Here is a 24,791-nt window from a genome sequence, read left to right as displayed (position 1 = left end):
GTCAGGATGTCTCTGTCTGTTCTCATTAGAGTAACTCTCTGTTGCATGCTTTCCCTTCTACCAGCAATGCAGATTTTTTTTATGCCTCTTAGTCCTTGGTTTGAGATTTTTATGTGTGTTTGTGTGTGTGTGTGTGTGTGTGTGCGGGTAATGGACAGGAGAATAGGTAGTAACACAGGCCCACCTGCTCATGTGCAGGATCAATGGGCAAACATATTTATAGATGCATAAAATCAATCTCATTTGATTTTCTGCTTGCCCTGTGTGTGTGGGCTGGAACTCAGGAGAGCCAAAAGACCCATTTTTGGATGCTCTCCAGAAACAAAAAAAAGAAAAGAAAAGAGAGAATAGTGTTTTGATCCCAAAAGGTCAGTAATGGGTGTCTTCGCCTATTTTCAGGTGATCAAGTACAAGCTGTGCCGATGCGTGAAGAAGAAACACAAAGGCCGCAACAACAACGATCGGGGAGCTGTGCTTAGCCTGGATGATGTGAAACGCCATGTCAGTATGCTGCTGCTAAGTACTTTCACTATGTCAGACTGCACTGCTTTGTCTTCACTGGTCTCAACTGCAGCGGGAATGAAGAGGGACGAAACGATGGTGGTGGGGGGAACAGAGAGAGATGAAGGGAGCAAGGGAGAGAAAGTCTTGAGAGACATGAAGGGAGCGAAAAAGTGATTGGGATGAGAAGGAGAGAAAATTGAGAGAAAAGTAGGAGAGCGGAAAGTGGCTTAAATTTAATCAAAGCTGGGGGGACAGGTCCAGCAGGGACAGGTCTGAATTAGAGCTTTGGAAGATGTGACAGCTCACTTATTTCTAAGTGTAAATGAAGCCAGTTCAACTTTAATTGTACGTCTGAGCCTGGGCAGAGAAAAAGGAAAATGATGTGCCTCTCCTCTGATCTGCTTTCCTGACTTTCTTCTTTTTCCATCCACTCTTATTATTCTCAGCATTTTTTTTTTTAAACTCCAGGGTATTTCTTAGGAATCTGTTTTCTCTCTCCTTCTGGCCCAGCCTGTTTTTCTCAGAGCGTGTTTATGACTTTAAGGTTTCCTCAAATACGTTTTATTTTCTTCTGTTTTGTTGTGGGTGTCATGACTCCTCCTCTGCACATTTGTCTTCCCTTTATCTCACTGCCTCCATTCCCACTGATCATTTCTCTCCTCTCCCTTTATCCTCCTTCCTCCTTTTATCTTCTTCCGCTCTCTCTCTCATTTCTCTCCCAGGCTCCTTGCGAGAACCTGCGTACACCATCAACATATCCTGGCAACATGCTACCTCATCACCCGGGCCAGGGAAACTTTGAAGACTTCACTTGCTGAGCAGACCCGGGTGAAGCATCAAAGTGCGTGTTATGCAACCAAAGCCAACAATACAACAAGACTATCCAGCATGGTAGTGCGAGGAACTGATACTGGGTCAAATGGAGGCACTTCTTTTCATAGAAACGGAGAAAAACAAGCAAATCAAATACGACAAAGAACTTTCACCCGAGGCCAAGTGGAGAGTATATCCCAAACATAAAAATATCTCTGTCAAATTTCCGGAGAACATTTCATGCAGCACTCTAAACTCTCTATGTCTGTGTTTTCCTCTGGAATACTGCCGCAAAGGATGCTCATGGAGAAACCTTGCCAACACGGACCTCTCTTTCAAAAGACAGAAAAAAAAAAGAAAAAATAATGGAAAATGTACAGTTATCTCATCATAGACAGCCGATCAGAAAAATAGCCCCCATGCCTTTATATAACACAGCAACACATGATGGTTTCATAGAACACCGGGGCTGCTAGAGGGACAAATCTTCATACTGCTTACTTCACTGTACATGTAGCAACATCTGTAAGTGTCGCAGCGCGCCATAAAACAACAGTTGGACTCTGTGTAGTTTGTACGAGAATGTATCTATGTTCACAGTGAGTGTAGTCGGGGTGTGCGAGAAGTTGACGGTTTGTGGTTGTGGTGGTGGCAGAGGTAGTGATAGAGGTGCATCATCTGCCATTTAAAACGTACTGGTGAAGATTTCAGGTCTCATCATGTAAATGCATGCTTGTATTTGTCCAGTGCATGTTTTTCCTTTCATTTCTAATTTTGACTTCTTTATATATATATACATATATATATATACATATACATATATATATATATGTGTATATATACCAAGTTTGCCTCAACGACATACTACTAAAGGAAGTTGATACATCCCATATGTTTCTGTGTGGGTGGGTGGGTGTGTGTGTGTTCATGGGGGCTGACACCAGTACCTAAGCAGGTACAGTGTGTTTGTTGATTGCGCAAATGGATGAGCTACACCTGATTTAATTTCTCATCTGTTCCTTTTTCATTTTCATTTGTGCCCACTGAGTCAAGGCGTCCTCATTCAGCGTTCATTCAACTTCATTTACTCTTATCTTGACTGCAGGATGAGGTGACAGTTGTTGTTTTGTTTTTTTTTTCTTGAGGAGAGTTGATTGCTGAAATCCTTGGGAGTTTTGTGGGGCTGTTAAAATATTTCTGTATCTGTGTTCTAGTTGCAAAAGTCTTATCAAAGCACAATACCGCCAGTATGTAGAGGTGATGTAAAAGAAAATGTACTATTCTTCTTGATATATTGTCATATTATTAATATCGTGTTGATCCAACTGTTTTATTTTTTTTTCTTTTTCTTTTTCTTTCATATAAAACATAATCAATATTGCCTGATAATCCTGTCTCCATCTTCCAGATAATAGGCTGGTCTATTTAGTTATCAAAGCATAAATAAAATGTAAATATCATTTTGGAAATTGTTATTCTTTGGAGGTTTTATTCTTATCAGTGAATTTCTGCTCTGAAGCCTTTATTTGTCTATTTGGTTGAATAGATAAACAGAGGCAAAGCAATGTATTTTTCAACTCCAGATACTGTGCAAATGTTCATTTTTTTAATCACAAGTAGCTCCCAGAGATTCTGATTAAGTATTCTGCACTTCATCTTGGGCATTTTGCTATCTCTGATTTCGTAAATTAACATGTTATCTTGTGTTTTGCTTCATACAACATTTTCTTGGAATTAAAGCAACATTAAGGGAAGGCTTTGGGGGCAGGAGCCTCGTATTAAACTACATGTTGCTTATCTACTTCAGCCATTCATTTGTGCTGCAGTTTTAACAGCTGCAAGCCACAACATTGGTATTTTGGAGCTCCGTACTCTTGAAATGTAATTACATTTTCAGCTGTTGTATGACAAAAGGATGGATGAGAAATATCCTTCACAGCCAATACACATTTTATCAAGATTGCCAGTCAGCCAGCAGCCACACATTCTGGACGGTTACTCTCGTATTCTACTGTACATCTATTGCTGCCAACTGCACACTTATATTAGAAAAGCAGCTTGGTGATGCATGACTGTGAATATTAGAGCCCAGTTATACCCCCTTAAACATGGCCTGCCTCAGAATCATGTTTGCTGCTCGGTCCGCTGCACATCAGTCCACTGTTACCAGACATAAGGGTTACTCCAGGACAAGAAGTTTACTTTTGCCTCATCACTTTTTCATGATTACTTTTCTTTTAGCGGAAAACCAAACATCAACATTGTTCATCAAATGTGAGGGTGCATTCATTTTTTTTATTATTCAGAAGAGGAACCTCAGCTGGTAAGCACGCATTAATATACAAGTGTTGAGGCTCCTGGGATCCAGCTACAGCATCTGATGAAGATTTTCCTGTTTTGAATGTCTGAAACGTGATTTTGCCCCCTGATGGTTTTATTATTTTCTGTTGTACCTGCCAAGAAGACAAATTAATCAAGAATAAAAGATGATGCTCTTCATTTCCTGCTGGCATTTGTGTCTTTGTCTGAGCGACAGTCTGCTACTCAGAAGATTGGAGGAGGGTCAGAGTTTGGAGAATACAGGAGAGCAGCCTGCCAGTGACAGAAATACTGCGGAAGATGCTTTCTGCATCCTGATAAGGCTCCAGGGCAAAGCAAGTGGGGGTTGGGTGGGAGGTGACAATACCAGCGGGAGCTCAGATAAACTGGAAATCTTTCCAAAAATTCTGGATGAGTGAGGACTTCCTGCCATCCTGTGGTGGTAATTGTTCAGTTTTACATGTTGTTAGCAGGTCCAGAAATCCTGGCAACCCTGTTTCTCCTCTCTAAATGAGGTTAAATCATTATCTGCCCTCATTCAGCGCTTGATGAAAAGATCAGAGATGACTTCTCCCTCCTTGCTTTCACCTTGTTGGTTGAAACACAGCCAATCAGTGGACAGACCCTCAGCTAATCACACCAGGCAGCTGGATGTGATTTAAAGTCGTGATCAGAAGGGATTGTTCTCATGCAGGGAACCTATAATGTTTGTTGTTATATTTTAATGAGACTTGTTGTGTTCATGCATTCACCCACATCTGTCAGTTTAATTTTGCCTTTTGCTGTCGGTGAACATTCACTCTGACTAAACATCTTTTTAGCCACGCAAGCAGCATAGGGGGTGGCGGTCCACCACTGTGGTACTGACCGAAATATACAACTATTGGATGGATTGTCATGAAATTTTGTACAAACATTAATGTTCCCCAGAGGATGAATCCTACTGACTTTGGCAATTTCCCTGACCTTTCATCTTGCAGCAACATAAGATTTTCTTCTTTTTTGTGTGAAATATCTCAACTTGCACCACCATGAAGAGGACATTCATGGTTTTGAGTGAAATGTCTAAACAGCAATGCCATGAAATTTGGTACACATGTTCATGACCCCCTCAGGATGAACTTTAATAACTTTGGTGATCCTTTAACTTTTAGTTAAAGTAGTTTTTGTTTAGTGCTATTATCAAATGTTAGCATGCTAACATGCTAAATTAAGATGGTGAACATGCTAAACATTGCACCTGCTTAGCATCACCATGTTAGCTTTGTCAGTGTGCCTACAGCCTCTCAGAGCTGCTAGCATGTGTGTAGGCTTTTAGTCTTGAGATAGATAGATAGATAGATAGATAGATAGATAGATAGATAGATAGATAGATAGATAGATAGATAGATAGATACTTTATAGGTCCTGAAGGAAATTTCCTGTTGTACAATTCTTTAATGTGGTGTGTTGTAATTTCCAATAACTAAATGAACACACATTAGATCACTCAAGTCTATATGTGCTCACAGTATAGAAATGAATTTTTAAAGCAGAATTGACACTCCAGCTTGTCTCTGTGTTCTCACTGCTGCCAGCATGTCAGATGAGTCACGTTTCTGGTATAAATTTATCCTGTCAGATCTCTCAGTGCAATTAGGATGCTCAGCCGTGTGTCATAGATAAAGCTGCTGCCCGGGTTCTCTGGGCTCCACTTTACATTCTGCTCGTTAAGAGGATTAATAATTATAGCGCAGTCAAGTTTCTCAGCAGTGAAAGAGGCTGTATTAGATTTCAGACTTCGGTCCGCCTGATTTGTCCTTTCATTTGTTTAAAGTATGAACTCATCCATTTGTTTGATATCCAGTCTGTCACAAGGCCTATAAAGGATAAAACCAATCAACTGCCATCTTACACACAGATGATATAAAATCCCCTCTGTTGATTTCAAGCACAATGAAGCAAATCAGATACTTTTGAGTTCCATAAATGGGGATTTCACAACACCTTGTTCCAAAAAACATAATATAACCCCCCCTTCTCCTCCTCCCTCCTCTCTCATATGCAGTCACACACTCTGCTCTGATCAAACAAACAGGCTATGCAAACAGATGGGGTGCCATGTTTTCTACTGTTGTAGTGCCATACTAATTGGGGGGAAGTGTAATGACATCAAAGTTTTTGAAACAAGAAAGTGTTTGATTTTGTGGCTGACTTACAAGACCCCAACGGCTCTTACTTGTCATGTACTCGTTAACACAGAAACCACTTCAGAGGTTCAAAATCATCTCTCACTCTCTCTCTCTCTCTCTCTGTCTCTCTCCAGATAGAGCGTAATAATGATATGCATTCAAAGAAGGTCATGTAAAACTTTCTATTCAAAGACCATTCAATCGTTGAGGCGCCGTGGCTGCAATTTAAAATCACCTACAAAAAAACAGTGAAGGTGGTGATTTACTGTGAACTCATGCTGTGTTGAAAGAAATTGATTTTGATTTGCCACAACTTACACACATTTTCTGTGATAACCCCCAACTGTCTGAGAGTTGAAATTCAGTAGATGCACATGGGTGTTGACATTGAAGTTAGTCATGAGTAAACCAAAAGAGAATAAAAAATCCAGATATTGAGAGAATAGTGTTTCCTCTTTCAGATTTTGGTTTTGTGTGAATGAAGTAAAACAAAAATATTGTAATCTTTTAATCTGTATTTAGTTATTAGATGTTATTTGAGCCACTGCTTTAATTGTTAAGATTGTACAGGTTCAATGCTAACTTACAAAAATGTATTTCATTATTCTTCACTTATGGTTTCTAATGGAAGGTACACACTGCTTCTGCTTTCTATAAGAGATGTTCAGATGGTGTTTGGTTTGGGTTTTAACCCAGTTTGCAGTCTCTGTAGACAGATGGCTGAGTGATATTACAAAGAGATGGAAGTTAACCTTCTTGGTCTTCCTGTGACAAACCCAGACAGGCATGTTTGGTTTGGCTTTGCTGCACATCCAGACGTTCGGTTTCAGAGAAGCAGCTAACAGACTGATTCACAGACGGTGAACATATTTGGAATAATTCACAAGAGATACTGTCATTTATCTGCATATGACACAGTTGACATCAGAGTGTGGTTTTAAAACTAAATGAGGAAAATAAAATGTAAGTAATTTTTAAAAAATGTAAGCCAGATTATTTGGTTGGATAGTTTGATAGAGTTTCAGTGTTAAGGGACATATGATTACTTTAACATATGTATTGATGTTATTTTTGTCTTCTTTTTACATATCTAACTTTGTGATGTTTGTTTCTTTGAAGGTAAACTATGTTGTTTCAGTAATATGTTTATATCTTATATTCAATTTGATTTGCAATAAAAGATCTTAGTATGTTTTTAAAAAGTGCAGATAGCAGAGTAAAAAGATAAAGTATACCTTACATATATTATTGTTACGTCTCATTACACAAGTATAAGAGAGTAAAAATCTTTTAGCTCCTCAACAATGCAGGAAAGGAAAAAAAGAAATATTTAAACTAGTAAAAGCAATAGTAATAGATAAGAGTATAAACAACAAGAGGTGTATTTTAATGATTCATGTTTTATTGAATTTACAATATAAGCAAATACACATTCTGTAATCAGTGGTGGAAAGTGACTACAGTAAGTACATTTACTCAAGTACTGTACTTAAGTACAATTTTGAGGTACTTGTACTTTACTTGAGTATTTCCATTGTATGCTGCTTTATACTTCCAGTCCACCAAATTTCGGAGGGAAGTATTGTACTTTCTACTACACTACATTTGTTTGACAGCTTTAGTTACTTTTCAGATGACGATTTGACACAATAGATAAAATAACATATATTATAATAATATAATATAATAATATTTCCTCTTTCCTTCCTTCACCACTGTCTGTAATTACTGTTTTTCGGTGCAGTACCTCAAACACACCGCTGGGGTCGCTGTGGCACCGTGAACACCACCCAAATCGCAGTTCTCGCTCTCGCGGTAGTTCCGTGCATCCACCGTCCGGCGGCGACATTCAGAGAGGAGATGGCGGCCAGAGGGGGGTTTCAGTCAGCACCAACTGGAGGTGGTGGCGGAGCAATGGGACCTGGACCTCCGGTACCGGGTGCAGGACCAGGCATGGGCCCCGGGACTCCCTCTGGGAGGATGGTACCCTCGTCGGCGGCGCAGAACCACATGTACCGCTCCCCGATGCCCGGGCCCGGCTACCCGGTGAGATATCGCTCCGTCTTTTAGCTCGCCCGCTAGAACAAAGCCTCTCACCGCTGCTTTGTCACTGGTGGCTAACGTTAACCTTCGGGCCACGGCTCAAACGAGCTGGTTGCCCCATCGAAAAGTGGCTTCAGAGACGTTTTAACCGCTCACTTTAATCACTATCAGAGTTTGTTTGTTGTTTGAATCTGTTAAACCTCCCGCCCGCTAACATTTAGCTAGTTAGTTACGGTAGCCAGCTAGCTTAGCATGCTAACGCCGCTAGTTAACTGTGCTTTCATACAGTTTAATAGCTGAAATAACGTTATGCGGGTTGTGAGTACTTTTCCAAACTGTGTAAAGTTAAACAAATGAGCCTTCTATGTTATACGTTTAGATAGTTCAAGCTTGATAAAATATAAAAGTTAGCTGTGGTTAAGTAACGTGCCTCGTTCACTAATGAATGAATCGCCTGCAGCTAATGTTTGTACATTTTCAAATGTAAAAACAATGAAAACAGCAGAGGCTCAAACTAGCACCAGACTGCACGCTGTGTGTGTGTGTTTATAGGGGATGAAGTTGATGTTTTCCAGCTTGTTGAGGTAAAATCTGTGTCTAGTTCTGGTAATGCTACTATCACCTGGATGTGAAAGCTGCTTACACAACAGATGTTAGAAGTTAGGTGACCTGGTTGGTTGCTCAAATTAATTATTATTGGGGGGGCGGCTTTTCAAACATTCACTGTGCAAGAAACGTGTTGTTATTGCACATTTAAACTATTAGCCCAGGGAATCCCGTCTGATTAGGAAAAAAAAATCAAGAGCTTTAAGGTATCAGGAATTTATTGGTTATTAAGTTGTGATCAGTCTTTTTGAAAGAGCTGCTTCACCCTTTAATCAGTAGTCCTGTTTGTCCATCCAGGTAATGTGTGTTGTGCTCAGCTCTACCCAGTGTAGTTCAGTGTAAAATAACACAATTTACCATAAAGTATGTGGTCAGCAAGCACAGTCTGATGCTAAATAGGTACTGTCTTAACACAAAATGTGAAAATAGAAAATGAAGGTGTTATATAAAGTAGAAAATGCATGATCAGAGGGGTAGATACTTTTATAATAGCTGTCTGTCTTGCCAATTAGGAATGGCAGCACCTGTGGAGGTCCTGCCATCCTGTAGCAAATGCATTCAAGGATTTGTCACACCGCTCTTCTTATAACTAGGACCGCAATTAATATGTATCATTATCAGTGTAGTCAATAAAATGTCAGAAAACAGTGAGAAACGCTCATTTAAATGCCCTCCACCTTGAAGTCGGCCTATAGTGAGGTCTTCAGATTGCTTGTTTTGTTTGACCAATAGTCCAAAACATAAATATATTCAGATATTCACACTATTACTAACACTACTAATAAGACACAATTGCAGCCTGACAATTGTGAAACTAGAATAAGCGAATGTTTGGCATTTTTGCTTGAAAAATGACCTGGACAGTCAAGATAATAATCAAGAATTTCTATTGAACCACTAATTATTTAAGCTCTAAATATAATATAGTGTTTAATTTGTCTGGGCTGTTCTAGGGACTTTAAATCCTGAATATTTACAAATTGTATGACTTGATGTTTTTGAATTGCTTATTGTTCTCCATCCATATGTGTGAATGCACTAAGACCTGGGTTGCAAATAGTACTGTGTGGTTACTGTTGTTGCAAAATCTGTTTGTAAATATGTCAATAAACAGCACCAGATTATAACTTAATGTTCTGACTTGTGGACCTGTATTTTCCAATATTGCATTGGATAATGGGTAGATCTCCATGTAATATGCTGTTTCTTACAGTGGCACATTTGTGTTTTTCTATTTTAAATAGATAGAAAATTATAAGTAATTTCTTGCTGTTCCACAGCAGTTGAAGTGCTTGCTGCTTAGCTACAAGCAACCTGAATCACAATTCTGTGAAAGGATGTTATATCTTTTTTTCTTGAGCGTCCTTGACAGCTTTCACTCGCACAAGCAGCCTTCTACAACATGGTCAAAGAGTCTTCCTACCCTGAATACTGCAGAACTCCAGTTGTTCTCAGTAAACCAAGGTTGTACTGATGTATAGTGTAAAGAGCATTAAATGATCGACATGCAGTTCCTTTCTGCCCACACTGCACCATGTGGAAAAGGCAGAGCGCGCTCATCTAGCTTGTATTGTGGACAGGTCAATGTCCGGCACTCTTCCTCCCATCAGCCTTCCATCGTAAGCTCAGGGAAGAGTTCGTTTTGCCTTCATCTGCCTCATTTGTTGGGCTGGATGCTGGAAGGAAAGCTGCAGTCAGTGATTTGTCTGCTGTTCTCACCTGCTGCACTCATGCTGTCAGATACAAGAAGTCGCCTGTTTGAGTTCTTAGTGCATGGCGTGGTGAGTTGGCAGCACTTGCTGTTCACATATTAACCTGTGTGATTAGCCGGCATGCAAGTTGTTGCTATGTTTTTCTGGTAGCTTTCTAGTCTCTTGCCTCATATCAGAGTAAGTGGATTTGATGATTTTAAAAAAGCAAAAAGTATTTGGTCTTTCTTGTACTTGTGTCTTAATGCAGAAATATGTTTTACTTAGTTTAGAATCAATGCATTTACATCAAGCAATGCACAGCTAATGCTTTGCTACATTTTATGTCAACATTTCTGCACTGGCAGCGTTCGTCGCACACAATAACCTTGGTGATTCATCTGTCTTTACTAAAATGGAGGTGCTTTTGGTGTTTTTCTTTTTGTAGATGCACAGCAATTCATGAATCCAGACAGTAACCTAGAAACATTGCCTCCTTTTTGTTCACCAAATTGCAGCCGTAAGTTTAGCTTACCTGATCGTTAGTATTTGTTGAAGGCAAGATGATGTCCACAAATGTCACTGAATTAAGATGAACTTGCATCACGTCTGATGTGTAGACCTGTTTACACACATTAATGCCTCCTTTTGAATCATGTTTTTTGACAGGGCTCACAGTTACTTTATTACTACAGCACTTATTTGGTGAAGCATTAATTAAACTGTATTGAGCTGCAGTGGGAGTGCATAGGTGGTGCACAAATAGCTGTGATTGTAAGTCGGTGAGGGATTGTATCCAAGTGACCCTCTCCAGGTTGTTTGGAGCATCTGCATGGGGATGGAATATAATGATATATAATTACAAAATTAGGTCAGTTTTTGCAGTGCAGCAACTGTTAGAGCGGATCCTTGAACAGAAGCAAAAGAGGCAAATCTGAGAGCACGATGTAGCACAACTTGGGCACAAAAGTAGCACCAGCCACCAGCCAAATGCTGGTTAAATATGCAAGTGGCTGGTAAATTTGCTTCACTCACCAGCCAAAAAAGACAATGGTAGTCTATTGAGTGGCTGGTAACAGTTGAACATTCACTAGCCATTTGGCTGGTGGACAAAAAATTAAATTTTGAGAAAATCTGAGCACAACACACCTACAACTACTGTATAAAAGTATAAATAAAAAGCGTAAAGCGGTGCACAGACCATATTCCTGTACTTTGAATAAGCCTGGGAATGAAAGTAGAAATGGTATTTACCAGCATGTGTAAAACTTCAATGGAAGCACTGAAGTATCTCTGTATTCCAGACTCGAGGGCTGTGAAGTGACTTGTGAAATGGAAAACTACTGCCAGGTGAATGTTTTTTTCATATGATTTATTTTTTAAAAAAATGTAATTTTTACTATCTTTTCTATGCAGAGACCGGGCATGCCTCCATCTAGCCGTATGACCCCGCAAGGACCAGCCATGGGCCCACCAGGATACGGCAACAGCCCTGTGTCTCGCCCCGGGATGCCTGGTGTGATGGACCCATCACGCAAAAGGCCCGCCCCCCAACAGATTCAGCAGGTTCAGCAGCAGAACCGTAACCAGCAGTAAGTCCTCCCCCCCCCCCCCCCGCCCCCCCATCCAGCAGAGCTGCCTCATTTCAAACAGAAGATCAATCCTTAGAGCTAAACTTTAATTATATCCATCGTTATATGAAAAGTCATCCAGCTTGAAGCGAGAGCAGAAGTTGGTGTTGTGATTGTGATCAGAGGTCTGCAGGGGTCTGGTATTTTTAATCCTACACACACACACACGCTCCGCTCAAGAATTTTTATCACTGCTGCCCAAAATAATGTTTGGTATTGGAAATCTGTTTTTTTACTTCTCATTCCACAGGGAAAATAAATTACATGGCCTTTTTTAATGTAAAGAAAACTAGAAAGTTTTACAGAGAACTTACAGTAGAATTAACTGAAAATAAGCCACATTCAATAGCTTTAAACTTAACAAAAAACTGCTTCAGCTTGGGTCAGTGGGAGCTAAAAGTTAATATTTTGTTTGACTCTCAAAGTCAATTTACCTAACAGATTAGGTGGGTGAAAAAACACGGAAAAAGATTTTGGAAAAGAAGTTTTGTTTAATATTATTGACATTTAAATGAAATGTATTTGATGGTCTACTCAACTAGTCTTAAAAGAGGGGCGGGCGGGGGGGGGGTGTGAAATGGTGAGAGAGAGAAACTAAACTGAACTTGAAGACAGTGCATGTACGTGCATGGTTGAGCCCAATAATAAGCGTCTGTAATATTTTCATATATAAAATTTCATCCCGTGCTCATCCGCCATCGTTTAATGATAGTGCTCGTTGTAATAAATCATTGCAACATTTGTCATTGGACCTGTGTGATCCTCTGCATGAGCCCTCTAGACCTGGGACTGAATCATTGAGATTGTGTTAATGCAGTATTGCTCTCTGTGTGTCTCTGTATACATTTGGGTTGTATGATCCAGGTATCGTGTATAATCCGAAATATAAAGACTGAACAATTTAACTGGCTCATTTTGTATTTTTGTGACGATGTACAGAGCCGCTCTGCCGCACACGTCAAACTTATCTTGTTTTCATAATTTGTTTTTTTTTTTTTTTTTTTTTTTTTTACAGCACAAAGAAGAAGAAGATGGCTGATAAAATTCTACCTCAGAGGGTGAGTATTAAGCAAACAATGGTGCATGGGAATTCATTAACTCTGGCCTTGAAATAGGAGAGATTACATTTGCTAGTCTGTTTGAATTTTTATTCAGGTGTGGCTCTTAACAAAGAAAAATTAGTCTTTAAAGGACCCTGTTTCAACTGGATGGATGAAGACTGTGGTGGTGTTAATGTTTGAAAATCTTGACAAATCAGATTAGAAAAAAAATAAAAAAATCCCTGTATTACAACTCCTCAACTAAGTTCATGAACTCCTTCATTAAGTTCATCTTGCACTTCTTCCACACATCAAATCACCCTGATAGTTGATATTGTTGTAACCTTTTATTTTTGACTGTATAGAGATGGAAATTGTTTTCCATTATAATTGAGCATGTTGGGTAAAATTTGAATTCTTTCTGTGCAATGTCTTTGAATCTTTCAAATGCGCCCAATATTGGATGAATATATTATGTATTGGAGAAATATATTTTGTTTACAGTCATGCTGAAGTGTTTTTGTTAATTCCTATAACACCTGGTATTCATTGCAATCACTGAATTTTGAAATTATTTTGTAGAAGTTATTCGAGCGATTACGGTTGCTTGCTGACACATTCTCGCAGCGACAACCTCTTACATTATGTACAGGCCAAAACTGACGACGTGCTCCTGAGCGTACACTGTTCAGCTGGTTAGATATTACACTAGTGGTCACCATTGTTTACTTTGTTCTGTCTCAGATCAGGGAACTGGTCCCAGAGTCTCAGGCTTATATGGATCTACTGGCTTTTGAGAGGAAGCTGGACCAGACCATCATGCGCAAGAGGCTGGACATTCAGGAGGCCCTCAAGAGACCTATTAAGGTTTGTTTCACTTAGTTTTCATTCCTGTTGCTCCTTTAATCATTCATTTTAAAGCTGTTTAGAACTGCAGGGCTTACATGCTTTCTATAACTGGGTATTTAAAGGTAATTTTCAGTTTTTCATAATTGCCAAGACTCATTTATTGAAGCCGTCCACCCTTTTCTCAAAACTGTAAACACAAAAAACCCAATTTTCAAACTATGTTCACAAAACCTCTGACTCTTTTTGTAAAATCAAACAGTCGTCTCGAAACAGTTTTATCTGTGCTCAAAATCAAACAATGTTTTCAGATCATACACTCAGCCAGTCAAAATATAAACACTATTGAACATTCATTACACACTACGTCAAAAAATGGAAAACGCAGTGTTCAGGGCTTGTAGCTCCAGAAAAAAATATTTATTGTTTATAATGCAGTAAATGCATTTTCCAAAAGAAATACTCACATCTCAGTAACACAGTTTAGATACAATATTGAATGTCTGAGGATTCAGCATTTGCATACAGTTAAAATACAGAACTGCCAAAGGTGAAAGACAAAATGTAAACGAAAAGCACATTATAGTACACTGTAAGCATAACTGCAAAATCCAAGCCTACAAGTGATTCATTTGGCCTCAGCATCATGTCTTTGTGCTGGATCAGGCCAGAGAACTTTATCTACATCACAGGCGATGTTGTTTCTAGTCAGGCAATAAATATTTATGAATAACTGGTTGATGTTGAACCACCACTCATGATCCTGCTGCTCATGCTGAAACAAAACATCCCGAAGACCACCCAGACATGTAAGAAGATGTTGGGTGTTATATGGCCCCAAGGTGGCATGACAGTAGAAAACCACACGATTACTTATGGCTGCACCAAGCTGGAAGACGCGGTCAATGGTGGAAAGGTTGCATGCGCATTGCATTCATCGTCGGTCTCCTTTTATAGTGATGTACTGGAACATCTGTAGACAGTAAACTTTTAATGACAAAAAAATATGTCTCTGTCTATCACAGTTGCTCGAATTTGATCTGAAATTACTGTTCTTGGTCTCCTCCTCCTCCTCTTCCTCCTCACCCACCACCTCTTACACGCATTCTTCCTCCTCTGCCTCTCAGATTGTTTCCATCCATGTTTGGTATCAACCATCAATCTGTGCTGCCTGTGCACTCTGAACCGACTTATATTGGTTTCATGATATCATTAGCAAGTGTGAACAATTTAGAGTCGTCGTGTGTGTGTAAGCTATGACATCTGTGATTTAATTGTGTTTAACTTTTGCCATCTGTGATTATAATTATGCATCACAGTGCAAAGTGTGTTTTAGTGAGTGAGAATGTGTTAAGAGTTTTGTTAAGAAAAGACTAAATGAGATCTGCAAATTGTGTCTAACTCTGTGAAAATTGTTTAAGGTTTTGCCAAGAGAGCGATCGATTCAATAAATGGGTTCAGCGTTTGGCTCGGAGAATCAGGTTTAATGTTTTTAGCGATCCAGAAAAACTGTAATGAGGGCTTGTTATTCCAAAGTGCCTCACAACACAGTGAGTTAATACATTTGTTATAGAAAATAGAGTGTAGACTGTTCGTTTTAAAGGCTGTTTATATGTGGCAGTGGACTAAAATACATCATCATGTCGAAGGTGGACAGCATGCCTGCCTTATACTTTCTATAAATTGAATGCCGTCACAATATCTGCGTTCTGCTCTTAAATGAAGCTACATGTGATCCCAGCAGTGCTATCTCATCTTTGCCCTGAGCGAGATTGACTTTATCGAATGAAACAGAACTCGACTCTTTGGGGTTTTAAGGAGCAGCTGCGTTTTTAAAGCTGAAGTTTGCCCATCTGCGCTTATCATCACGGCAGATATTAAGTCTGTGTTGAGAGACTGATAACATTTCAATTTAAAGTTTCTTTTTGACTGATTGTTTTCTAGCAAAAGAGAAAGCTCCGGATCTTCATATCCAACACCTTCAACCCCGCAAAGCCTGATGCTGAGGACGGAGAGGGCACAGTTGCATCGTGGGAGCTACGTGTCGAGGGGCGTCTGCTGGAAGATGTAAGATTCATTATAGAAATATGTTTGTTTAATTTCCTGAGAGACGGTTTCCTGTTAATATTTAGTCACGGCTGCCAGAGGAGAGGAGCAAGGAGAGCATCTTGGCTTTACTATTAAGTTTTAATACTTTACAGATTCATATTTCAAATTTAAACAAAGTAATTGTTCAACTACAAACCATCTAGAGAGTGCTGCACATAGTCTAAATTTGCTATTTTAATTATAGAAAATATTTAGAAGCAAATATACCCAAATCTTAGAGCATTGTACGAGGATGAATTGTGCCCAGCTGTGGCTATTTAGATGAATCATTTCGTTGTCACCTGTAAGTGAAATGCTTTCAAAATTCGGAGGACGGTGATTCATTTAAAATGACGGCAGTTCATGTCACACTGTTTCGAGAAATCCTGCTAATTAAGAAACAGACAAACAAACGGGACATAATATCCAAAGCAAAGGTAACAATAAAAACGTACATAGCCACATTTCAGTTTTCATAAAAGTTTTAAAATTCTGCAGGTCTTGTGTCTATATCGTCCCCTTTCGGCCTTAAGAATCCACATCTTATTTTAATCCTTCCTTGTCCAAAATTGCTCGTGTGCACATCTCTGATAACAAATAACAACGGTTTGCTTTCCAGACGGCCGTGTCCAAGTATGAAGCCACTAAACAGAAAAGGAAGTTCTCCTCTTTCTTCAAGTCCCTGGTGATTGAGTTGGACAAGGATCTGTATGGTCCAGATAATCACCTTGTGGAAGTAAGACCATTTTTTATGTATTTGATTACTCCCCCCCCCGATCATTTATTGCCTTCAGATTCTCATTAGTAAACTGTTTTCTTCTATTTTTTTGCATGCTTTGGTGCATTTTAACACACATTTGAGCATTAAAAAATTTAATGTCTATCCATTTATTACTTCTTTTCTATGGTAATTTTGTGATTTAACAATATTTCTCTAGTAATAATGAATCAAATTGTGTATTACTGCAGTGACAATTAAAACTTAACCATAGAGAAGTGAGGAATATCAGTTTTATAGATTCATATGAACCTGTTATTAATGTATTTTCATGATTTTAGTGGCATAGGACCGCCACCACCCAGGAGACTGATGGTTTCCAGGTTAAGAGGCCAGGTGACGTGGGTGTCCGCTGCACTGTCCTGCTCATGCTCGACTACCAGGTAAGTGCTCAGGGTTTACCTGCCTCCCCAAGTACGCCTCAAACATTTGTTCAGTTACCGGAGATAAAAGGGAGTCCAGGTCGTCTGACTGCATATTTGTCGGTTTCTCGACCAAACAGCCCCCTCAGTTCAAGCTGGACCCCCGGCTGGCTCGTATGCTGGGTATCCACACCCAGACCAGACCTGTCATCATTCAGGCTCTGTGGCAGTACGTCAAGACCCACAAGCTCCAAGACCCTCACGAGCGCGAGTTCATCAACTGTGACAAATACCTGCAGCAGGTGAGTCCTTGTGTAGCATGCATTAAAACCTTAAAAATTTAAATGAAACATCAGTAGTACATTTTGTTACTTTATAATTCACTAAAAAAGTCTTAATAATTTCATCTTAAGTGTTTGCAAGCAGCACTTTGTGCTTAAGGGTGAAATAATCGACAGTCACATAGTTGTCCTGGTTCCTGGTCTTGGTGTCATACAGTCCGCCTCTCTTCTCTTCCCTTTGTCCTTGTATGGAGACTCTCTCTCTCCCTCTCTGGGTCACTGAGTGTTTTCCCAGTGCAACTTTTTTTTCTCTACTGGGCCAAAATAAACACAGGATTGTGGAAAGTTGATGATGAATTTTCTGCTAAGTGAACGTATGAAACAAATCGGTGGTTAGCTCGCAGTTTCTTGTAAATAAAAGAATGATTTGTAATGTAGTAAAGTAGTTTAGCTTTTTAATTCTTTCTTCCCCACACAGTCGGTAAAAAACGAGAGGCCACAACAGACTGTAACAGCAGAGAGCAACACAGCTTAAGACAAAGAGGACAGAGCGGATTATAACAAATGTTGGCACAGACGAGAAATAACTGTAAAAAAATAACCATAATGTAAGAAGCTGAGCTGCAGAACAAAGCATGGTGGTTTGCTGCAGCTGAGTTAAAACGTTAGTGGTCAATAAATATGTAATTGACCACTAACGTGTAAACACACATAAGGATACACAAATGAGTCAAAGAGAAATAACTCAGTGCACTCAACCTGCCCAGAAACTGTAGACTTTTTCATCATAGTGAAGTTAATTGCTGTCTGTTGTCCCTGATGAAATTATTTTATATAGTAACTCAATTTCTAAACTGTCTTCAAGACATGATTGTCAAGTCTACATTTGGTGGATGCTCTTTCTAAAAGTGTACACCTGTTTATCTAGAACTTCAGAAGACAAACAGGCTGTTCAATAAAACGGCTATAATTTATATTTTTTATGATAACAATATATTAAATTACAATGTGAGGGTCCTCGCAGGTGTGATGAACCTAAGTTTTAACTCATTGTTTAGCTAATGTTGCTGCTTGATGTGTAAATAAGCAACAGTTAATATCAATATTGATATTTGTCATATCAACTTATGGTGATAATATTTCGATGTTGTGTTCACAGTGTGTTTCCGCTGCCCCAGTGGCCAAAAAAAATCAATTATTACAGGTTTAATTATATTCACCCACCAGGTATTGTGTCCAAAATAGCACTTGCTGCAATAAATGAAGAGTTGACTTGATTTTGCAGATCTTTGAGACCCAGCGAATGAAGTTCTCTGAGATCCCGCAGCGTTTGCATGCACTCCTGATGCCCCCAGAGCCCATCATCATCAACCATGTGATCAGGTAACTTCACAAAGACGACAACAACACTGTCTTCACCTAGAAAATGTCTCAAAATTTGAAAGTTGTGTTTAAAAAAAATAATCCGTCCACCAAGTTTTTTTGAACTGTGGATTGAGAATTTTCCCCCCAGTGTAAGAAGTGGGGTCACTTTATAAATCCAGATTTGTTTTTTCTGCATTTTGATTTTATTACCTGCTGCCATGGTGCCGTGACCACACATCATCAAAACTAAATGTGCTGTATATAATGTTCTCTTCTAACAGTGTGGATCCTAATGACCAAAAGAAGACTGCTTGCTATGACATTGACGTGGAGGTGGATGACACACTGAAGACCCAGATGAACTCCTTCCTGCTCTCCACAGCCAGTCAGCAGGAAATAGCAGGCCTGGACAACAAGGTATAGACACCGGTCCACCAGCAGGATGTCACTCGGTTTTTGTCTTTGTCCTTGAGATGTGTAATGAAAGGCAGTTTGTCCACAGTGGGAGTCGTATTTCCTGTTTCCTGCAGTATTTCTGTGCTTTTTTTTGTGGGGTTTTGATCTATTATGCCATTAAATTGCTCCCTACAGTAGAACAACTAGCTCTCCCTCAAATGTCACGCTTAAAAAGAGGTGGGGCGAGGGGGGGTTTTTTCCCCAAGTGCATGGAAATAGCACTTATTTTTCTGTAGTTGTCTCTAAATGGTTCATGTGACAACTTCCATCTGCTCTAACTGCGTTAAAGCCATTTTAAACACAGTTGATTTAAATCGAATGTGAAGGAGCTGTTTTTCATCAAACCCTTGTTCCATTGAGACCACTGTCGTGTTTTTTTTTTTTTTTTTTTCCCCATTTTTGTGTGCCCGCTGAGGGCAATTTCACACATATCTGCTCTCTCAAATTGTTGCTTGTGTATCATTGCCTTTTATCCAGCAAGCATTGAGGTCAGTCGGGTCTTCTTGACCTCCTGCTAGCAGCCATTACCTTGGCTGGGATTGCTGTAATCACATTGATAAGACCCGGAGCCGTTCCCCCTAGACGTCTTCCTGTGTAGTCTTTGTTCTGAGACAAATCAACTATGTAAATAGAGAGAACTTGTTTATAGTTTACAGGCGCCTTTCATTTTGTTACTTTATTGTGGGGATTAGTGAAGATTACTGATATACACTCTGTTCCTGCTGGTCTGATATCTGGAAAAAGTTTGCTGCAGAACCTGCCCTAGTCGTCTCTGCGTTGATAGTATAGTGTTTTGACTCTCAGATACATGGAAACCTGCAGCATTTTTTTTCCAAATATAGTTTTTCTGGACATGTTGACCTGCAGTAAGGCAAGGCGAGCTTATTTATTTAGCACATTTCAACAACAAGGCAATTCAAAGTGCTTTACATAGAGCATGAAAGGCACAAAGACGATATAAAAGCAACACAAGGCCATGTAAAGAGACATTTAAATAAATCTAAAAAGTGTTGAATTTGGAAATTAAAAGAAGCTAAAATGGAATAAAAGTTACAGTGCAGTGTAAGATGTAAACCCTCAAATCTGGAGGGTGCTGAACGATTAAAGCAGTGGCAAACAGTATCCTCGTGTCAGGGGATGTTGATCAGGCAGTGCGGCTAAAGAATTGTGCATATAATTTTTGTGGTTGGCCAGTTAAAGGAACCTTTTTCACAAAGTGATCTATGTTACACGTGTGGATCCGACCCTGATCCATCCCGAGGTGGGTCTGCTGGTCACTGGACGACTCTCCTTTTACCCCCAACAGTCAGTACGAGTCGTAAGCTTGTTAAACAGCCTGAAGGAAATATTGAGAATCCATCAGTGGTTGGGTGAAGCAACCGGCCGTTGTCATTCTCATCGCTGCAGTGATGTTTTTTTCATATGTAAATGTCATTTTGCAGAAAAAAATTCTCACAGCTGCTTTTTTTTTTAATTTGAAAGAAACTTCTCACCCAGCGGTCTCGGGGCTTTTTCACACATGTAGCTCGTTTCCTTTTTTAGCAGGGTGTGTGGCGAATAAGTTTCATTGTGTTTCTGTAGATAACGTACTGGTTTCTGTTAAATGAAGAAAAATATCCAGTTCCACTGAGAATCTAGACCGCGACTAGAAAACAACGTCCTGACGTGCCGCTGTGTTGGAGTGTGAATCAGAGTTATGAGTCAGTTGTTTCGGTTGGTTGAGTTGATTGTGTTCTCACTGCAATCACCCTTTTTTTTGGAAATCTCGGCCCGCTTGTTTTGTCTCGCAGCCGAACGCGATTGTTGTTTTTACATAAGTCCAAACGAATCGATCTTTGGGGGGGGAAACGCCTCCAGTTTCAAAGCAACTGCTCCAAACAAGCCAGGTGTGAACACACTCTATCGTCTCGGCAAGATATTCATTAAACTGAGAAATGCTTCATGGCTGTTTTATATGTAAGGTTATCATATGAAATATATCACATTCAGTTAATGATTTAATTAATACCTACTTCATTATTTGAATTCATTCTCCTCAGATCCATGAAACCATTGAGACCATCAACCAGCTGAAGACCCAGAGAGAGTTCATGCTGAGTTTTGCTAGAGATCCTCAGGGCTTTATCAACGACTGGCTGCAGTCCCAGTGCAGAGACCTCAAGGTGAGTCTGTCGTGACCTCAGCAGGTCTCCATTAACATCTCATGTCAGGAATGAGATATCAAAGAAAAAAAGTAAAAACAAGAAGCATCAACAAACCCACAAGCAGAAGATCTGAGTGGTTCCCAGGTTTGGAAATGTCTTGAAGACATGTTTTAGGTTAACATTCGGTCTGTCCAGGGTTTGCTATGTCACAGTGACTCGGGTTTAAATACAAGGTTCAACAGTGGAAAGAGACAATTTAATTACATAAGTAGGCTGACATTGTGCACACAAGCTTTCCATCCAAACACAAGGCTCATCCTGCTCACTCAGGTGTACCACAGCAGGGCAGAGTCAAAATAGAGCGTGAAACATTTAATATCATGTTTGACTGAATGCACGCTCGTCCTCCCCTTCTGTCCGCTGAGTGAGCCGATTAACTGCTGACCAGCTGTCGCCCACCTGCAGTGTTTGTTCAACCGAATCTCTGTGAAATTGAACAAATTCAGACCAAAGCTCGCTGGCTGCTCCCACACAAACTGCTCAGTCAACCTTATGTTTTAAAAAAAAAAAAAAAGCTCCCTTATGACAAAAGGTGTAGCTGTGGTCAGGGTTTTGATTCAGCCTCTTTGCTCTTAGCTTTATTTATCCTTCCAGAGTCCTCCCTTGTGCTCTTGAGTAAATTAATTTAATCAGTCAAGATGGCTTTTTTTTCTAATTATGTCCTTCTCTGTAAACAGACCATGACAGATGTGGTAGCAAACCCAGAAGAAGAGCGAAGAGCCGAGTTCTACTACCAGCCATGGGCCCAGGAGGCAGTCTGTCGCTACTTCTACTCCAAGGTAATCTGTTTGTCCTCTCCTTACTCTTTCTTTTCTTATATTTTCTTATTCTTAATCTTCATGAAGTAACTTCCATAATTCTGTCCACATTGGTTTTGTAACCCCCCCCCCCAATTCATCATGTTTGAACTGTAAGTGTAATAGCTAAGTGGGGAGTTTGAGGCCGCTGGTTCTGAAAGTGTTTTTCCCCCCGTTTCAAGTTTTTCTTTCAGCGATGCTTCACGTAGAAACACAAGACTCTCACGGATAATGTAACAATCCTACAGGTTTAAGTTACGGCCAATGGTTTTAATTTTTTCACCTTTTCGTTTCTGAGAAATCGTGTCTTGTCCGTCATTTTGGAACGGCGGACAGCTCAAAATACTTTCAATACCTATGAGCCTCGGCTACGTTACTATGGAGACGAAGCCCGTCAGATGTGAATCGGAGCAGTAGCGAATTCAAAGCTGTTGAGAACAAAAAAACAGCATCATAGTTTCAGAATTTATCCATAATTGACCCAAATTTTAAAAGCGAACTGATTTTGAGCTGCAGATTATCTGTTCAGTTTCCTCAACATGATCATCTTTAGCTTCCGTCCACCGTCAGCTGTACAGTTATAAGTTTGCGTTGATCATAATTTCCAATTTCCCCATTTTTGATTTGCTTTCATTTCCTGTTTTTAACAGTTTCCTGTATTTAATAAATGTGATGATCCATGTACACAGCATGATAATTCCTCAGGAGAAAGTAGAGAGGATGTTGATCTTCTGATATTTTCTCCTTTTTGTATTTAAGTTTTTTTCTCCACCCGTTGTCAGCGCGTACAGCCTTGGTGAACAGTCTGCTTTTTTATCATTTCCATTGTAGACCTTGAGAGTTTTAATCGCAGTGTTCTCGTGGAGATTAAATCCTCTTTGTGCGAAAATGTCTTTCAGGTCCAGCAGAGACGACAGGAGCTGGAGCAGGCGCTCGGCATCAGGAACACCTAAAGAAATGTGTCCAAAGGCTGCAGGCGGGAGAGACGACTGATGTGTGTGCGTGTGTGGGATGTTCAAAATGAATTCCTCCCAGAGTTTTCTGACAAACTTAGAGACATAGATGCTAGATGGCTTTACCGCTATATAGGATGTCAAATTTTTTTATCTGCACCCTGCAGCTCGGCTACTATTGCAGTTTGGTTGCTACTTCCACTTTTTTTTATATGATTCTTTTTTTTTTTTTTTCCTCCCCTCACACCAGAGCTCCTTGAGCACAATGTATTTTCACTTGCATGTGTAAGACTTACCTGGAAGCATTCCTTTCATTTTGATACATTGTGCCCACACAAAAGTACAGATTGTACACAAAATGAAAAGCAGAGGGAGAGCAGACTGTACGTGGCAACTTTTTAATGTATTTTGTCCCCAGGAACTAAAAATATCTTAAATCAGCAGGAATGTGTTGATTGTGCCATCGTTCTTTGTTCCCCGTTTTGGAAAGTAAATTTACATTTTACACTCCCGGCCCAGCCTCCAGATGCTCGCCCATTCAGTTAAATATTGATCGTGATTGTGTTTGTAATCAATCAGGCCACTTTGCTGCATATTGGCTCTTCATGTCACTTTGTCTTAAAACTTCTCATCGGTTTGTTTTGACATTTTGTGCCACGAGTCTGTACGAGAGAACGAGACATTTTAAGGTTTAAAAGCTCAATCAGGACAGAATATACATCGCTGTGGCAAAACGATTTTGTTAAGGGTGCCAGTATGAAGTTTTTCTTTTCCTCTTTTTTGTTATAATCATTGATCCTTGTTTTAAAAATATGTATTATATCAGTACTTGTCTTGTTAACTAGTACAGATTATCAAGGAAGTAGCTAGTATGAGTACCTCTAGTCTATATAGTTTTGTAAATACTGAGCAGAAAAAAACTGAAGATGGATGTGAAGTAAAATTGTATCTCTTATCCTGGCAAATCTTTTTCTTAACTCTTTGTCTATGCTCAGATAGTTGAAACCAGTATTTATATTAATCAGCCCTCGCTCTTCGAGCTTGGTGATTTAGCTCTACAAGACATAAAGACGGCAGCCACGTTTGACGAACCGCCGCTCCGCAGGGCGACAACACGTTCATGTTGCCCTGCGAGCTGGGGAAGAGTTGAATCCTGCCTTTTTTTTTTAGTTTTGTGTATCTTGGTAATGTGCAGAGAAGCCATAAACACTTGAACAAGCTCAGTCTCACACGTGAGAGAGCAGATTTAAAGAGTCGTAGCTTCTTCGCACGCTGGCTGAAGAACTGACACCTTTTTTTTGTTTTTTGAGTTAAATGGTTGTTTCCCTGTTTAAGGTAAATATGAGTGTCCTGGCTGAAACTTCTGCGTGTGTGCATTTCATGAATTCCAAGAATACACTAATGTGGGTTCGGGACAGGTACAAGATTTTGAAATGAGTGTGGGGGGTGTAAAACACAACACTGGGGGGTGGGGTGGGGGTGGGGGTGGGGGGGTACTGGACTGTAGTATTATTTGAATCTGCAGACTTTTTCATGGACCAAACCTATTTTTCTGTATGTTCTTATTATGTTATAATAAAGGATATGTAAAACTATGCTGTCTGCAAGTTTCTGTCTGTGTCTGTAACTTTGTTTGTTTGCATAATGAAACACTGCTTTACTATTTCTGTTTATTATATTTGGGCTGCAGCTATTAAATCTTGCAATTATCTTCTCCGTTAATCGTTTAATCAAAAAAAAAAATCTGAAAATTTAGTTTACTTACATAGAAGACTAAAGGAACCAGAAAACATTAGTATTTGAGAAGCTGGAATTTGGAAATCTTAAAAAATGACTCAAAACTATT

The 24,791-nt window shown here is 39.7% G+C and overlaps 2 protein-coding genes across 6 annotated transcripts in view; both read left to right on the top strand.

Annotated features, from left to right (window-relative positions):
• Positions 1-3,816, top strand: part of asic1b (acid-sensing (proton-gated) ion channel 1b) — a 187,139-nt gene extending 183,323 nt beyond the window's left edge. For all 5 annotated transcript variants that reach the window (XM_044349749.1, XM_044349750.1, XM_044349752.1 and 2 more), the window contains 2 exons: positions 400-501; positions 1,227-3,816. In XM_044349749.1, coding sequence (XP_044205684.1) covers positions 400-501; positions 1,227-1,322 — 198 coding nt within the window. In that variant the 3' untranslated portion in view covers positions 1,323-3,816. The remainder of the gene's footprint in view (positions 1-399; positions 502-1,226) is intronic.
• Positions 3,817-7,636: 3,820 nt separating this feature from the next.
• Positions 7,637-24,540, top strand: smarcd1 (SWI/SNF related, matrix associated, actin dependent regulator of chromatin, subfamily d, member 1). The gene is made up of 13 exons (XM_044349798.1): positions 7,637-7,853; positions 11,561-11,736; positions 12,791-12,833; positions 13,560-13,682; positions 15,606-15,728; positions 16,369-16,485; positions 16,809-16,910; positions 17,030-17,191; positions 18,456-18,553; positions 18,817-18,952; positions 21,031-21,153; positions 21,873-21,974; positions 22,892-24,540. The coding sequence occupies exons 1-13, from the start codon at positions 7,668-7,670 to the stop codon at positions 22,943-22,945; spliced, it is 1,545 nt and encodes a 514-aa protein (XP_044205733.1). The 5' UTR covers positions 7,637-7,667; the 3' UTR covers positions 22,946-24,540.
• The last annotated feature ends 251 nt before the right edge of the window (positions 24,541-24,791 follow it).

This window comes from Thunnus albacares, chromosome 4, assembly GCF_914725855.1.
Source record: "Thunnus albacares chromosome 4, fThuAlb1.1, whole genome shotgun sequence".
Taxonomy (NCBI): domain Eukaryota; kingdom Metazoa; phylum Chordata; class Actinopteri; order Scombriformes; family Scombridae; genus Thunnus; species Thunnus albacares.
This window is presented reverse-complemented; position numbering and strand designations above follow the sequence as displayed.